This window comes from Acanthochromis polyacanthus, chromosome 10 (assembly GCF_021347895.1).
Source record: "Acanthochromis polyacanthus isolate Apoly-LR-REF ecotype Palm Island chromosome 10, KAUST_Apoly_ChrSc, whole genome shotgun sequence".
NCBI classification, from domain to species: Eukaryota; Metazoa; Chordata; class Actinopteri; family Pomacentridae; genus Acanthochromis; species Acanthochromis polyacanthus.
This window is the reverse complement of record NC_067122.1, coordinates 11,479,525-11,495,263: the sequence shown is the minus strand read 5'-3', so window position 1 is coordinate 11,495,263 and position 15,739 is coordinate 11,479,525. Positions and strand designations below refer to the sequence as shown.

The following is a 15,739-nucleotide window of genomic DNA, read 5'->3' as shown; positions in this document are numbered from 1 at the left end:
CTGGGGACCTTCGAGCTGTGAGGGAACACCACTGAACCACTGTGCAGCCTAGTTCTGAAATGAGTGTATAATATCGATGTAATATAATGTGTGTAGTGGACTGAGGGGCAGAACAACAGGATGAGCATGAGAATCCACAGACCTTTTCTCACAGCTGTAAATCTGGTAAGAAACCATTTGAGAAGACAGCTAACTTAAAACTCACATCTAAATGGAACATCTGCATATCAGATTTTTACTGCAGAATTGCCACTCGCGGCCCTCTTGAAGGCAACAGGACGTCTCCTACCTCCCCAAGAACCTGGTAGTAGTCGTAAAGTGTCAACTGTGAGAATAACCACACTTCTGGAGAAGAGGACATTCCATCCTTCAGTGTGACCTTTTGACCTTTCTCCCTATCTAACACTCAGAACTGTCTATGCAACAAATAACTGAACAGTTCAAATCCCAAAATTAAGGAAATTCAGCATCACTGGAGTGATAATCACAACATCTAGATTCAATTTATGATACTGGGACTTCAAGAACAGCACGAGAGAAGATCACATAATATCTTTAGTGTTAGTGGAAGATGTACACACACAAGACACATTGTCATAGCAATTTAGGGCAACCCCTTTAGTCTGTTGCTTTACGATTACTGATGGCTAAGTTGGATTTTTGTCTTGACACATGCAGATAAAGATGAGTAGAAGTGGATCCAGTTCATCCCAACGACATTTATTGCTTTATTGTTGTTGAATGAATATACAGAAATGTATATTGTCTCACAGTGGCTCCTACGTACTGGCCCCTAATTGTCTTTATAGAGGCAGAGACAATTAAATAAATCAAAGGAGCCATTTTCTACTTTCAGTTTAACTTATTTTTAATCATTAATGTCTTAAATCGAAAAAAAAAGTAACTTAAAAATGACTAAGTGCACTTCTCTGGAATTCTTTTAAGCATTCAAGCTCTATCATTGAACATCATCACCCTCGAGCAGCAGACAGACTTTGGACACTGGCCTCTCCAGTACACTTGTCTTTGTTTGAGCTTTGGCACAAAGCTACAAACACATAATGTGAATAATGTGAATGTCACGGGACGTGAGGAAGTTAGAACCCAAAGTGAGATCACTCAGAGGAGTCGGTAGGCAGGTCAAGACAGAATTTTTTGTACAATAAAAATACTCCGGCCAGCACTCACAAGCTGGAGAACAGGCAGGCCGACCGGGTAGTCGAGGGGGAAAGGTCCACGTCCTCTCTCAAAGGGGACGGCAAGGGTCCACTTCCTCTCTCTCTCTGGAGGAAGGCTGGGAATCCACGTCCTCAGTCCGGAGGATGGCTGAGGGGAAGCAGGCTGCTCCGTCAGTCACGGGGTCTTGCTGACACTGGCACATCCCGGTGTCTCACAGTGACTGAGGCAGGACAAACCCACCTACCCTGCCGTGTGAAGCTGGTCTTTATAGCAGGAGATGGGATTGAGCTGCAGGTGTGAGACTCTCGCAGCTGCACCTAATCTGCTGATCAGCAGCTGCAGAGAGCCTCATAGACCGGAGACACACCGGCAGTGGAGTGGATAGCTGGAAGGGGGCGGGGCTAGACAAAGTCCCTGCCTCTGCCCTGATTTGCTGGCAGTCTCTCTCTGTAAAACCCTGGCTCAGACATCACTCAGGGGCAGATCATGAACTTAAACAAGTGTCATAACGGGTTCCTTGTCTTGTACTCCGCTAATAGCTTTGGATACTTTACTCTCTGTTTCTGCTGCCACACTGCCCAAGCATGCAGACTTAGAACAAGCAGCCTGGTTTTCCTGCTTGTCCCTTCGCTTCCCCAATCTGCCAGCTAAGTTTGCCTTTGGTTCAAGCATTGTTGTTTTTCAATTGCTAACCCTTCGATTCTTTTATTCTTCTTAGCATATATCTTATAGTTCTTACCTTGTCGCACTTAGTTTTGGCTATCCTGTCTCGTAGCTCTTAGCCCTGGGTGTTTTTCTGTGTCTTCAGTGTTTATCATTTTCCTCCTGTGGGTTTCGTGTTCTTTTTCAGTGTTCAGTTGCATTGTTGCACTGCATTATTAGAAGGGTCAACCACAAAAGTGTCTCCTGTGCTTTTCATGCCTTGACAAATTGTCATAAAAGACTGACAAAATGATGCATTAGAATATAATAAAAAACAGGCCTGCTCAAAAGTGCTCATAAGGTGACTGAGATTTAGTCTATTAAGATTTATTATGAAAGGACAGATTGTAGGCAGGATCAGGGTGGTCAGCTGGGTGCTGTAAGGTCTGCAGGGGCTAAGCTGAGCCGGAGGGCAGACGTGTTTGGAAAACCTCCAAACAGTGTTCCTGAAGACATCTGAATCAAATGTGTGAAGCACTTGAGCTTCTTTTGATGCAAAAAAGCAGCGACTCTAGCCGGACTTCACCCTACCTCTAAGCCTGAGCCCAGCCACCCAACTGAGGAAACTCGTGTCGGTCATTTATAACCTGAATCTTGTTCTTTCAGTCACTACCCACAGCTCATGACCATCTATGAGAACTGACATTAAGGATGACTGGCAAATCAAACTTTCTTCACCACAGCAGTCTGGAACAATGTCTGCATTACTGCTGATGCTGCAACAAGCTGCCTGTCCATCTCACGCTCTTAAACATTTTCCCATCACTCATGAACAAGATCTGGAGATACATTCATTCACCTTGAGATCCTGTCTATGAAAACAAACAGGCTCAAAGACAAGGGGCAGCCATGGCAGAGTCCAACACCCACAGGAAATGTAACTGACTTTGGGCCAAGAATGTGAATACAGCTCTCACTTGAGTTGTACAAGGAACAAATGGCTTGTAACAACCACCACGGTCCACTCGAGGGTAAGTCTTTGTCAAATCCATAAAACACATGTGCACTGGCTGGTCAAACTCCCTTGACCCCATCAGCAGCTCTGCCAGGATAAAGAGATGGTCCACTGCTCCATGGCCTCCATGAAACTGCTTTCCTCCTCCTGAATCCATGGTTTCACAATAAAAAAACAAACAAACCAAAACAAAGAAGGTAACCACCACCATGGTCTGCCACTCTACAAGCACCGTACTGAATAACCACACAATACTGAAGAAACATTTCAGCCAAAACAGTCGAACACTGTCCAGAAAATTCAACTTCTCAGTATGAATCTCATCCACATCTGGCACCCTGCCACCGAGGAGTTTCTTGACTACTTTGTTGACCTCTGCCATGGATATGTGCAAAGATTCCCCCCAGTCCTCAGCAGAGGATGCATTATCTGGATAAAGGAATTCCTTGAAGTTCAACTTCCTCTGCCTGACTATGTCCCCATTCCGGGTCAGCAGTTCTTACTTCAGAATTGCCCTTTTCATATTTATCTTATTTGTTTTATCCCACAAATTATATCCATAGAGCTCTCCTTGGTTCATGGATTTCTGGGGTCATTTATGGAAAGGTCAAGGCAGCAGATAGGGAAAAGTGTAATGATCATAAATGACTTTCTTTGCTGGGAACAGACTGAGAAGTAGTGACAAATCATAGCCAATATTACCAACCCCTGGACAGCAGGTCAGGTGAAAGGAGTGACTTTAGTCAGTATGAATCAAAGTGGGCGACTGACCAGAACAGCAACAATGAAAACCCTAAAGTCACACCATAAGTGTGGATAAATTTTCATGTCATATATGTAAAAAATGAGAATGTGTTTTTCTAATGGTAAAATCTATGACATGAAAATTCAACTTATTGTCTTTGTTTTGCTAAAGATCTCTTACTGTGTACTTTTGTCTGGGCCTACAGAACCTTCACCTCTCTGTGCCTCACTTTGTTTAGGATCGAAACATTTAATATCTTTGACATATAAACAAGTGGATGCATCTGTTTTCTGAGGAAAGTTTGAAAAGTGCATTTGGGACAAACTTTCAAGGGACATATCACCATTTGAAATAAGTGGCTGGTCAAAACAAGTACAGTAGCATATGAAAGGTCTCTTTTCCCACATTTGATTCTAAACTCATCTTCAAGATATGATTCTTTCTATGTCATAACAATTTTCTAATACAGGCAAATTTGAACAGTTACAAATGTCAGTTACAGCTGTGAAACATTTGTAAATGTTTGATCTGATAATTTTGACAAATCACATTGATCAAACAAGTTTAGAGCATTCAGTGTTTGTTTGAGAGCCTTTCAGATTCTGCTCTGATAGTGTTCAGTTATTGTTCTCTGTTCATCCTGTCGGCCCGTTTCTATCATCACTGTCCTTTGTACGAGGCCAGAAAAACAGTCTCACAGGAATCATCATGGTTTTAATTTCTTGAGTAAACAGAATCTTAAATTTGACATTTTATCAGTGTCAAAATCTGCCTGAAACACTGCAAATAGAAGGAAAATTCAGTCAGATGAAGCAATATGCTAAGATTTATTTCTGCAATGAATGCAAGCTTATGTTTCCAAACGACACACATCTTGGAAAAGAAATTAACCTCAAAGCAAAAAATTACAAATGTGAAGGCAAAGAAAAACAAAACAGCTTTTAAATTGAATGTGAAATTATTTATTGATTTGTTTTTTTCCGATGTATTTTTTTCTTTAAAAGAAAGAAGCAAATATCAGTTTCATTTAGCAGATTTGTTTTACGTTACACGAAGACAAAAACTTAGCATTCTGAAAAAGCCATTAATACAGTGTCAATAGAAAGCAGTCATCCCGCCAAGAAGTTCTCGATTTGAATTGCTTTTCAGCGTTTAATCATTGACTTATTAGATTTAGAAGATGCACTTCATTCAACAATTCTAGCACAAAGCATGTCTGGGTAGCTCTCAATCAGTCTCACACATCTGGACAATGCAATTTTATTGCTTTCTTCTTTGCAAAACCTGCACAAACTTTGTCAGGTTACACTGGAATCGAGTGAATCGTTCATTTCAAGTTCTGTCAAAAAATCTCAGTTGGATTGAGGCCTGGACTCAGAAATGTGAAAATGAAATAGCATGAAAGTCATCCAACATTAAATATTCTCTTTTTTTTCAGAACTGCAACACAAGCCCCAGTGTGGCCTAAGCCTTCTCACAGCATGTCAGAGGAAAAAAAGGAATATTACCACAAATTTGCAAATTCAGTGAGTTGTTAATTTCTTGCAGAAGCGTTGACATCAGTGTAGATCGTCTCTTCTTGTGATGTTTTTGCATTTCTTCTCTCAGCTTTTCTCTTGTTGAAGGTCGGTGCAGAATAAACCAAGGAGTCCTCAGTTCTCTTAAGAAAAATATGAAGTTGTTTTTTAAAATATGAAATTTGAGCTGACAGGTGGCAATTATATAATGTGGGGTTACTTCTAATCTATTCTTTCAATACTGTACCTGTGGTCTTTCCTGATGACCACTGGCTGCTGCAGCATCTGTTTGGAGGGATTTAAAATGAAAATTGGTGTTGGTTAAACTACACAATTAAATTATGCAAAGCCCCACTTGGCAAAATACTTTCAGATACTTTAATATGCGGGAAACTTATATTACCGTTGCAGAAATCACAAGTTTTTGTCTTGATGAAATAAATGAGAAAGGCTATGACAATCAGACTTGTAGCCAGAGCAGCAGAAACCAGTAAGAGAACTGTCTTCAAATCCTGCATGTTGAGAGCTGAAAAAATACAATCATAAATATTTTGTAAGCTCACACAATTGGGAAAACGTTTCATGATATCACTCCACCAGATTCTAAATTAAAGACTAACCAGTATGTAAAAATGTCCTGTAATTACCTTCATTCCCCAATTCTGCTCCGTTTCCAAATAATATCTGTCCACATGTGGCCACAGCACAGTAATAAGTCCCAGCATCAGAGGAGGTGACGGTTTTAGAGAAGTTGTAGACACATTTCTGAGGAGACTGAGCCTCAGAATTGGTCTCACATTCATCTTGACTGTTTCCATCAGCATAAATGAAACTGGGATGAGATTCATCTGATCCAGCTCTGAACCAGAACACTTTGTGTTGTTGTTCTGGACATGTTTTCTTCTCAGAGTCAGAGAGGACTGAACACTGCAGAGTCACTGGGTCTCCTGGATGTTGTGGATCAGATGGAGGGACTTGAATGATGTCATTGATGTCTGGTTCTGGTCCTTGGAAATGTATACAAAAATAATAAACAGTTTTGAGTCACTTTATTGAGAAGAAATTTGTTGAAACTATGAATTTATAGTCCAACAGAAAAAAACATCTAGGTTATTTACCTTTGATTCTCAGGAATGTTGTGTTCACAAATTCCATGTTGAGCTGGTTAACTTTTATACAGTAGTAAAAACCAGAGTCACTTAGCTGAGTTTCATTAATTTGCAGAATAAAAGTTCCAGGTCCTTGTATTGCTGTAATGTGAGGAGTTTTATTAACATCATTATAATCAAAACTAAATGTTCCTCCCAAGAATTCAGGATATTTTCCAGAAACAAGTCTGATCCAGTACAAAGTTTGTCTATTCAAAGATGCCTGGCGAGTACACGTGAGAGTCACACTTTGTCCGACACCAACAGTCTTTGTGACAAAGTTATGATCGTAGATGCAGCCTGAAATAGCAAAGAAAGAAAAAGAAAACGACTCATTAATGACAACAGACACAATCATAAATGTAAAATCATGTATAAATAATAGAGATTCATTTATGCAGTAAATAAGACCTCTCTAAAAAAAACAACAACTTACGCCCCACTCTGAGCATCAGCAGGAAATAAAACAAGACCAGCATTTTCTCATGTGTCCACTGGTGACTGAATTCAAATTGAAGCAGAGGATAAGATGACATGCCTAAATGTAATGGCATCAAGTGGGAGGGAACAATTTCAGAGCGATCTGATTGGTTTCTGGTCTTGTTGGCTTTTCACTGTATTACCACAGTGGAAATAAAATCAAACATCTTTCCAACCGAAACACATGAAACAACACCAACAGCAAGTTCTTCTTTCATGTTTCTATAAACACAATAAATAAATGTGAGATATTCACAATCAAACCAAATTTGCTTTCAAATTTTTGTTCACTGATGTTTTTCAACATTGTGATTCTGGTTTGGTGAAGGTTAAAAAGCTTAAACTATTTTCTGAAGGTCAGAGGAAGATTATAATTGTAAATAAACCGTGATTAAAGGAACGGTTAAAGGCCACTCCAGCACTTTAGAACTGGAATCTCCATGAGTTTGAGGAATTAAAACAGATTTATAAAGGATGATCTAAAGTGAAGCAGCCCAGACAACGACAACCTGTAAGAGATGCTGCAGGAAAAGATCAGGGATGACCAGGCTCAGTTACTAACACTGAGTTTATGTATGTGCAAGAATTAACTTGAGAAATGAATGAACTTCATTGGATTTTATCCAAACAAATTTCCTTTGGTCTTTCTTAACATCAATGTCACCATAAAGGAAAAGTATATACATTTAAAAATGACTCATTAGGTTAACAGTTAAGTATTTTTTAGTTGCTAAATACCCATTTAAAAAGATGTTTGATACTACAAAAACACAATAATATAAAAATAAAGGAGCCATGTGTAGATCAACCAGTCCAGAAGCTCCACATCATCAGTGATGCCCCGCCCACTCTGCTGTCAGTCACTTCAGCAGGAAGATCACAGCAGACAGAGTTGGGCAGGTGGTTGTGGTCTCAGCCTCCATCCTCTACACGGCTTCATCTCTGTTCAGGTGGCTGGTTAGAAGGAGAAGCAGAGCACCGCTTACAGTATCACAGAAACACATTCACACTGAAGAGATCAAAAGTTTCTGACTCATCAGCTCACATGTATTGATGTGTGAGAAAGAGAACTCATGTGAACCTGTCAGAAATTAAAATAAACCAGTGGAGACTTGAACCCAAGACCTGATTTGTGGGGCAGCATGAGAGACTTTGCTAAGAATACATTCAGTGAAATTATTGCTTTTGGCTGCAGTTAAATGAGAAAACTACTAAGCTGACTAATGTGAAAAAATCCTGTGTGTTGCAGCTTCACTACAACAGTGACAGAACACACAACAGTATATTACAGTTCAGGCCAACAGCAGAGACTCATTAAAAAAAAAGTACCAAAGTAGAGTCGAGGTTTCTGGAACAACTTTCACCAACTTGCAAAAAATAGAGAAGATGTAAAAACTGCAGCAACATTTGTCAAACTGGAACATTTTGGTGTGCAACTTTTATGAAAGTTCAGCATATTGTTGACCACAAGGCAAAGCATGCTGGTCTGACAATGACGTTTCAAACACAAAGCTCCTCAGCAGCATAAAACCACAACATCCCTGGTGCACCTTCAGACCAGCATCACATGTCACACCTCCCTCTATAACCTCATGTTGTCTGTTCACTGTCCAATGAACAAAACACAGACATAAAAAGCTGCTTTTACTTGTATCTGTTGTACTTTATTGCTTCTCTTTGTGTGCACAGCACTGTACACACCTGAAACACAGACACACAAACACACAAATTCAGTCACCACTGACAAACAAATGATGCATGGAAACTTTAGCACTGCTGTGGTTGGTCTTCTAAAGGTGTGAATACAAAGGGGCTGTTCTTACTGTTTCACTCGGCTTTAATGTCAGGAAGCTGGCCTTGCACTCTTTTATACCTATTCAAAAGTGCAATTTAATGATCTCATCTCTTATGAAATGTTGTTGTAATTATTGTAAAATCATGACTTATAGAAGAAGTTAAAAGCTATAAAAGAGATGGACACACAAACCTGCTCAGTCAGGCTGTTCTGACCGTTTTTATCACACTTGTTTGTGGTTTGGTGTTTTTCATTGGAATTGGCTGAATGTTGAGGGGAGGTGCAAATAAGGTTTGAAATGTGACTGATTGTTGATTTGACAGCCTTGAGGAGCTCTGTCTTGGTTTCTATCACTTTGTTCAGTGATGGACTGGCTGTCTGTCCAAATTAAGGGTTAATGAATCAATCAATAAGAATTTAAGTTAAAACAAAATGAAATATATACTGTTAGCTTACAGAGGAATGTGGTTGTAGATGCCTGTAGTTTAAAAACACAAGAAAGATACAGTTTGTGTTTGAAGTAAGAATAAAGTAAAATGAAAACAATCATTTAATTTTGTTCAGCTAAAATTAAATGGCTGAAGCCTTTTGTAGCTCTTCTCTCACTTCATATCCTGTTATAAACAGCTTCAGTTGTTGGTCAAAGGGCAGAGAAATGGTTCACCACAGCTTTTCTCTGTCAGTGTAGCTGCTGCATGTGGCTCAGCTTGTTGTTCTCATGACAGACATGCAGAAGGCCTTTACAGGTGATGTGACACCAGGAAGTTCAAATGTCTTTTGATTTGAGGAACCATTTTTTCTGAAATAAGAACTTCTTTTTTGAAAATCAATATTTTTTTTACCTTCTGGAAACGTCTGAAGGAAATAATCTTTAAAAGTCATTCCTGACCATCTCAAAAACATGAATTCAGACAGTCAGGGTTTCATAGACAGACACGAGTTTTTAGGGGTTTAATGAGTGTCCAGAAGGTTATTAAAGACAGTTTAATGATGTTTGAAACAAAATGCTTACACGTTTCTACTAAGCAAACTTTTGTCTCCAGTTTTGGTTGGTTGTGGTAGACAAACAAACTGATGCTCACTGGTTAACCTATCACATATCTGTTATCTCTCATTTCTAGATCAGAAGGTCCTTAGCTAATAACAGTCCAGTGCTAAGGTACTGATTTCTATCTAAACTGCCCCAAATACTGTCTTTGAAATGACATTTGTCTTTGCAAAACCAAATCATGTTGCCAACCAGTTTGAGTTTCATAAACACAAAGATAATAAGAAAAAAAATCTTTATATATTTTATTAGAGCAATATGGTCTTTGTCTCCAAGCAAGATTCACAGATGATACAAGAAACTTAACTCAAGAAATGCACCATGGTAAATACCTTGTAAAAACCTGAAAACTTCTTTGTTGGTATTTTGACTTTAACGGAAAGTTATGCTGAAGATCAACAAGAGGGGTAAAAGGTCTTAGAAATCTTGGTGGGAAGTCTCCTGCTGAGGGCATTTGTCCACATTCTTTGTGCCTTAAACACCTGATGCCCCAATAAAAACCTGAATTCTGTTATTTCCACTGAAAACACGTATCCATATTCACCTTCCAGAATTAGGAACAGCACAGTTATACACTTCTGGTTGAAAAAAAATATTACTTTGCCTCTAAAGCAAATACTGTTTCAAGTATTTATTTATTTAGATTTCATTGTAGACAGGAGTGAGCTGAAATGAGGTGCAACAAATTTTTTCAGTCAAACTTAAAACTAAGAACATTTCAGCTCGTGGTCAATCCTGTTTGCAAGTGTTTGGATGAAAAAGATGCATGTAATCTAAATACATTTAAACATGAGGATACAACTTGTTCACTAAATGTTACTGATACATCGTACGACAGCATATAGAAAGCTCTTTAGCAGTAAACAACATTATATTATTCAATACAAACAGCTGCCAAACATCTGTTAACTCACTAATCCAGTCCAAAAGCCTTGACAGCAGTGTAGATCCTCTCTCTCTCTGCTGCTTTGGCCTCCTTTATTGCACCGCTGTCAGTCTTTACCACAGTAAAGGTAACAGCAGAATAAATCCATGTGTCCAAATCCTTCTGTAAAAATAGATGCATAAAAAATATGAGCAATGTCAATGCCTTAATGACTTTAATTCATTAATTAATTTTATAAATGATGTCAGTCTGAGTTTTCAGTACTCCACCTGTTGATTTTTCTGACCACCACAGTTTTTCTGCTGAGCAACAGCAGCTGTATAATGAAATACATAGATAACAATAAATAACAATGTAGTTCTTTATTTTTATCTATGTCCTTTATCTGACACTCAAATTAAGATCAAATGCTGAAGGAACAAATTTAATAGTTCACTTTCTTCATTGCAGTGTGTAAATATGAATTCATAATATTTGTCTATAAAGATCTATTAATTTTGGCCAGATGTTTGAAACTTTTTGAGTAAAGTCACAGCTGTGTAGATTGTGACTCGATGAACAACGTTTACCTGTGAATTGCTCCTGTGCTGCTCTTGAAGTTCGGTTACAGATGAAAATGATATTCACAGTCACAGAAATGGCCAAGCAGATTATTGCTACCACCACAGCAATCATTTGAGATTGTACAGTTTGTAAACAAGCATCTGAAAGAGAAGTAGAATAATTATTGATGATGTTATCAACATATTTTTATATCTTCAGTGCTGAACATAAAATCATACCATTGGTCAGAGTAGTTCCATTTCCAAACAGTATCTGTCCACATGTGGCCACAGCACAGTAGTAAGTCCCAGCATCAGAGGAGCTGAAGGTCTTAGAGAAACGATAAACACAGCTCTTCTGAGTGTCAGATCTCTTCTCACATTCATCAGGTCTGTTTCCATCAGTGTAGATGATGTCTGGATGAGATTTATCTGATCCAGGTCTGAACCAGAACACACTCAGATCTCCTGAACATGTTTTCTTGTCAGAGTCAGAGAAGACTGAACACTGGAGAGTCTGTGATTCTCCTGGATGGACTGAATGTGATGCTGTGGACTGAACAACAGTGTAGTCTGACGTCTTCTGACTGTTTTCTGTGTAATGAAAAAAATAACAGGATGAGACTTCAAAGCACATTTTGAAAGTCTGACATCAAATGTGACTTTAGCAGTTTTATATCTTACTGATATGAACAGGGATTATTAATACTAGATTTCAACTAAATCAGTGGTTGAAATAACATCTGGATTTAAATAGAAGTAATTTATAATAAATGTAAATTGAATTAGATTGAAACTAAAATATGTTTACTAATTTTTTTCTAACATGTTCAGTGAGAGTTATTCTTAAACATGTATACAGTGGTGCTTTTGTGGTTAAAGTATTTACAAAGCACGACAAGAGAAGCTCATATTATTACCTTTTATGATCAAATATGTCCCATTCCATGTAGACTTGCGAAACCATTTGATGAATGCACAGTGATAGAGTCCTTCGTCCTCTGGGACTGTCCTCAGAATTGTCAGGTTGGTAAAACTGTGATCAATATGAACTTTCCATCTTGACTCAGAAAAGTCTGGTTCAAACTGAGGTGTTTTACTTCCCAGAGATGCCACGATTAGTTTCAGATTATCTCCAACACTCTGCTTGAACCAGTGGATGTCTCCTCCGCTATTATTATCAGACAGAGCACATGTTAAGGTTGTAGATTGACCAATTTGAACTGGGATCACTGGAATGAGTGTATCTGAATGAAAAGAAAACATAAAATACAGACGAAGTTAACTCACAATAATTTAGGAAATCCACCATCTAGAAACGTCATGTAAAAATGAGATAGCACTTACATCCTTGATGAAGAACAAGCAGTGTAATCCACAACACGATCATCTTGACATTGTCTCCTGTCAGGGATGTTGTCGCTGTTTATATGAGTGTAGGAGGGGATATAACTTGGCCAAGACCCTCTATGTCACACTGCCAAATGCATCTGATTGGTTGTCACAGAAAAAAAGTTTCTCAAGTTCACTTTGTGCCTCATTGGTCTAGTCCAGGGCTTTGAAGAGTGTCACACCTCATTCTTACCTTTTTCATCACTCATTTTATTGATAATGTTAAAGCATTTTGTTTATATGAATATTAAAATTTTAATCATACGGTTTTTCATCTTTGTTCGGTAATGTCCATCTTTTGCCCTCACTATCAGCTGCACAGCTGAACACAACCAGCAGCTTCAGACAACATACATTTCCTTTGATGTGTCCACTCTGAAAGTATGAAACCACAAGCATTAGTTCAATCACGCTTCTGGGTGTAATTGTGCCTGAACACTGGTGAGCATAAATATCTCCTCTTCTTAGGTTCAACACTTGACTTGACTATACGGGATGGCTGCCAAGGTACAGATACACAGTTTGGTACAGTTATGTTCTAGAGTTCTGGATATTGGCCATGTCAAACTACCCCCAGGTCAACAGAAATAATCTGTCACAAGCAGACCATACCTGGAAGCCCTTAATCTCATACTGATACTGCTTTTGGCTGGTGATGTTGAGGTAAACCCTGGGCCGCAGTCTTCATCATTGCTAGCTGGAATAACAGTAACAGAACCATCAGCTGGATCACCTCCACCGCTGGCTGGGCTGGCACTGACACTCGCTGGCTATCACCACTAGCAGATCTGCGGCTAATACTGAGCCAGGCACGGAGTGATACAATTAAGGAGGCCCTCTCGGGGTGAGGCAGAAATAATTATGGTTTACCAGACTCTAGACAAGAATAATGAATTCTAATAACTCAAACCAGGTAAGACTAGAAGCAAGACAGTTTATCCATAAAACGACTCTAAGCTATGGACTGAACTCGGAGCCAAACGGTTAAGCGAGAGAAGGATATAAACAATCAACAAGTACTTATAAAATACAAAAATAATGACCAACTGAATACCAATAGTGGTGCTAAGCTAAGCAGAGGGCTAAAGCTACAAAGACAACAGACACATTACACTAACAGACTGAACTGGGTACAGTGATCGAGAACTTAACTGAGGACTGATGAGGGAAAATAGAGCCGGGGAGGCAGGCTGAGGTGGCATGCGGCAGGAATGGCAACAGCTGCTGTATACAGAGGAGCTGTGGGAGAAGGTAATCCAGGAAGTAGAGATGATAGCAGACAGACCGAGGATGCGGAGGGTAGTGGAAGGCAGGTGGAGGTCCAGAACTACAGAACAGGAGAAACAACTGTTCGCAAGAGCCGGGTACCCAGGAGCTACATGGAACAAGGATCAGATTAATGACGGCATTGTTCAACAGTCCAAAGAAGTGTAGTGATTGGTGCCTGGCTATATACTGAGGCGAGTAGCGTCTGATCATCTTCACCTGTGAGTGATTACTTATGAGTGGCACCTGTTTCCCTCCTGTATGCATGTACACCTGGGAGAGGGACAGGGAGAGACAGACAGGAAAACAATACTGCCAACTAACTGGTGTTAGATGTAGAGGGCGTAACGTGGTAAGTCGAGAAATTTGGGAGTTACAGCTGGGGGACAAAGTAGTACAGGACCTGGGGGATGTTGTAATAGTTGTGAATGATTACTTTATAGACTTACTGGCTAAATTTGTTTGCCCACTAATGGGGCTTGTTCTTGAGGACTTTGCACATTTTTCGTTTACAGAAAAATCTTTTAAAGAGCAGCACCACACTCTATGGACACCACAGCAAATTAAAACTGCCTTTCAAATACTTGAAGGAGGAATTCAAGGAGTCAAAAGGCCGAGAAATGATACAGTACAGGGACTCAAATGATACAAAGGTGGCCTATGCAGGGATCCAAGTGAGGACAGGTAGGAAGTGGAGGTCCGAGGAGGCCGTTGAGGAAGCTGATTCGAGGCTGCCACACAGGAAACTGGTAGGAGTGGTCACATGAGGACGGGCTGGGTTTGGGTCTTTTCCATCTCCGCAAGTGTCTGGGAAAGTGTCTGGCTTGGGGAACTCAGGATTGTGTCTCTGTTTTTTACAGATATTGTTGACCTCATCAGACTGTGACCTTCAGGACACACTGTAGTGGTGTGCAGCTGAGTGTGAAGCGGCTGGGATGCAAGTCAACACTTCCAAGTTCAAGGACATGGTACTGTGCCAAAAATTGTTGGATTGCTCACTCCAGGTTGGGGAGTAGTTGTTTCCCCAAGCAATGGAATTTCAGGATCTCTGGATCTTATTCACAAGTGATGGGAAAATGGAGTGCAAGATGAACTGGCAGCTCGGTGTGGTGTCAGCAATGATGTGGGCATTGTGCCGGACCGTCTTGGTGATGACGCAGCTGAGCTAGAAGACAAAGCTCTTCATTTACCTGTCCATCGACATTCCAGTCCTCAACTACGGTCATCAACTCCGTATAGTGACTTAAAGAACGAGATCCTGGGTACAAGCGGCCAAAATGAACTTCCTCCATAGGGTGATAACATGACTGGAAAATGTCCGGATATCCGGAAGTAAATGGATGGATATGGAGGTGATCCTCCTTCTGTGTTGTTTCATTTCCTGTTTAATGTTTTCTTTCTTCCTGATTGGAGCAGTGATACAACTGTACCAACGCACAGTATGCTTACAAATGTTTTCCAGTAATGATTCTGTTATCTGCAGCAGCTCTGAAATGGCTCAAAGTGACTTTCCTTACTTCAAGTCAATGATTTGCTTTTTTCAGATCTTTGCTGAGATCTATAGACTTTCCCACTATACTGTTTGTGGCTGAGTATAATGAGTGTATTAAATAGGCCATACTGAAAGTGGCTCAGAGAAGTCTGCAGCTCTAGACAATAGTAATCACTCATATGAAATTTAAAACTACGTCAGTAAGAAATTTGAATCACACAGCTTTCTACTTCCACTGAAAAATCTAGTTGCTGTATGTACATTCTTCACCCAGCAGATTTTGCCATATTTCCAGAAGGACAAAGATGCATGATTGTTTTCTGTGACTAAGGCACATGTGTTTCAACATTCCACCATGGACAATAAAGCTATAAGAATCACTGAAAACTCAAGAGTTCTATGATGTACATGGTCTTGTGTATGTAAACTTTTGTTCACAATCGTATACTGTGTGAAGAAAAAAAAATCTTATTTTGCTCAGAATTAGTAATATGAAAAAAATAATCTGAATATAAAAATGTTTTTTGCTTATCGAAAACATAGTTGATGTTTCATATTTATATTTGCAATATTTTATGAAATATTTAACATG

The 15,739-nt window shown here is 39.5% G+C and overlaps 1 protein-coding gene across 1 annotated transcript in view; it reads right to left on the bottom strand.

Moving 5' to 3' along the window:
• LOC127535821 (uncharacterized) overlaps window positions 1-14,881 on the bottom strand; it is a 133,967-nt gene extending 119,086 nt beyond the window's left edge. Inside the window, exons 1-5 of the mRNA XM_051954698.1 lie at window positions 14,846-14,881; window positions 13,889-13,928; window positions 13,622-13,716; window positions 12,698-12,764; window positions 11,238-11,591 (exon numbers count right to left, since the gene is read on the bottom strand). Coding sequence (XP_051810658.1) covers window positions 11,238-11,591; window positions 12,698-12,764; window positions 13,622-13,716; window positions 13,889-13,928; window positions 14,846-14,881 — 592 coding nt within the window. The remainder of the gene's footprint in view (window positions 1-11,237; window positions 11,592-12,697; window positions 12,765-13,621; window positions 13,717-13,888; window positions 13,929-14,845) is intronic.
• Window positions 14,882-15,739: the final 858 nt, after the last annotated feature.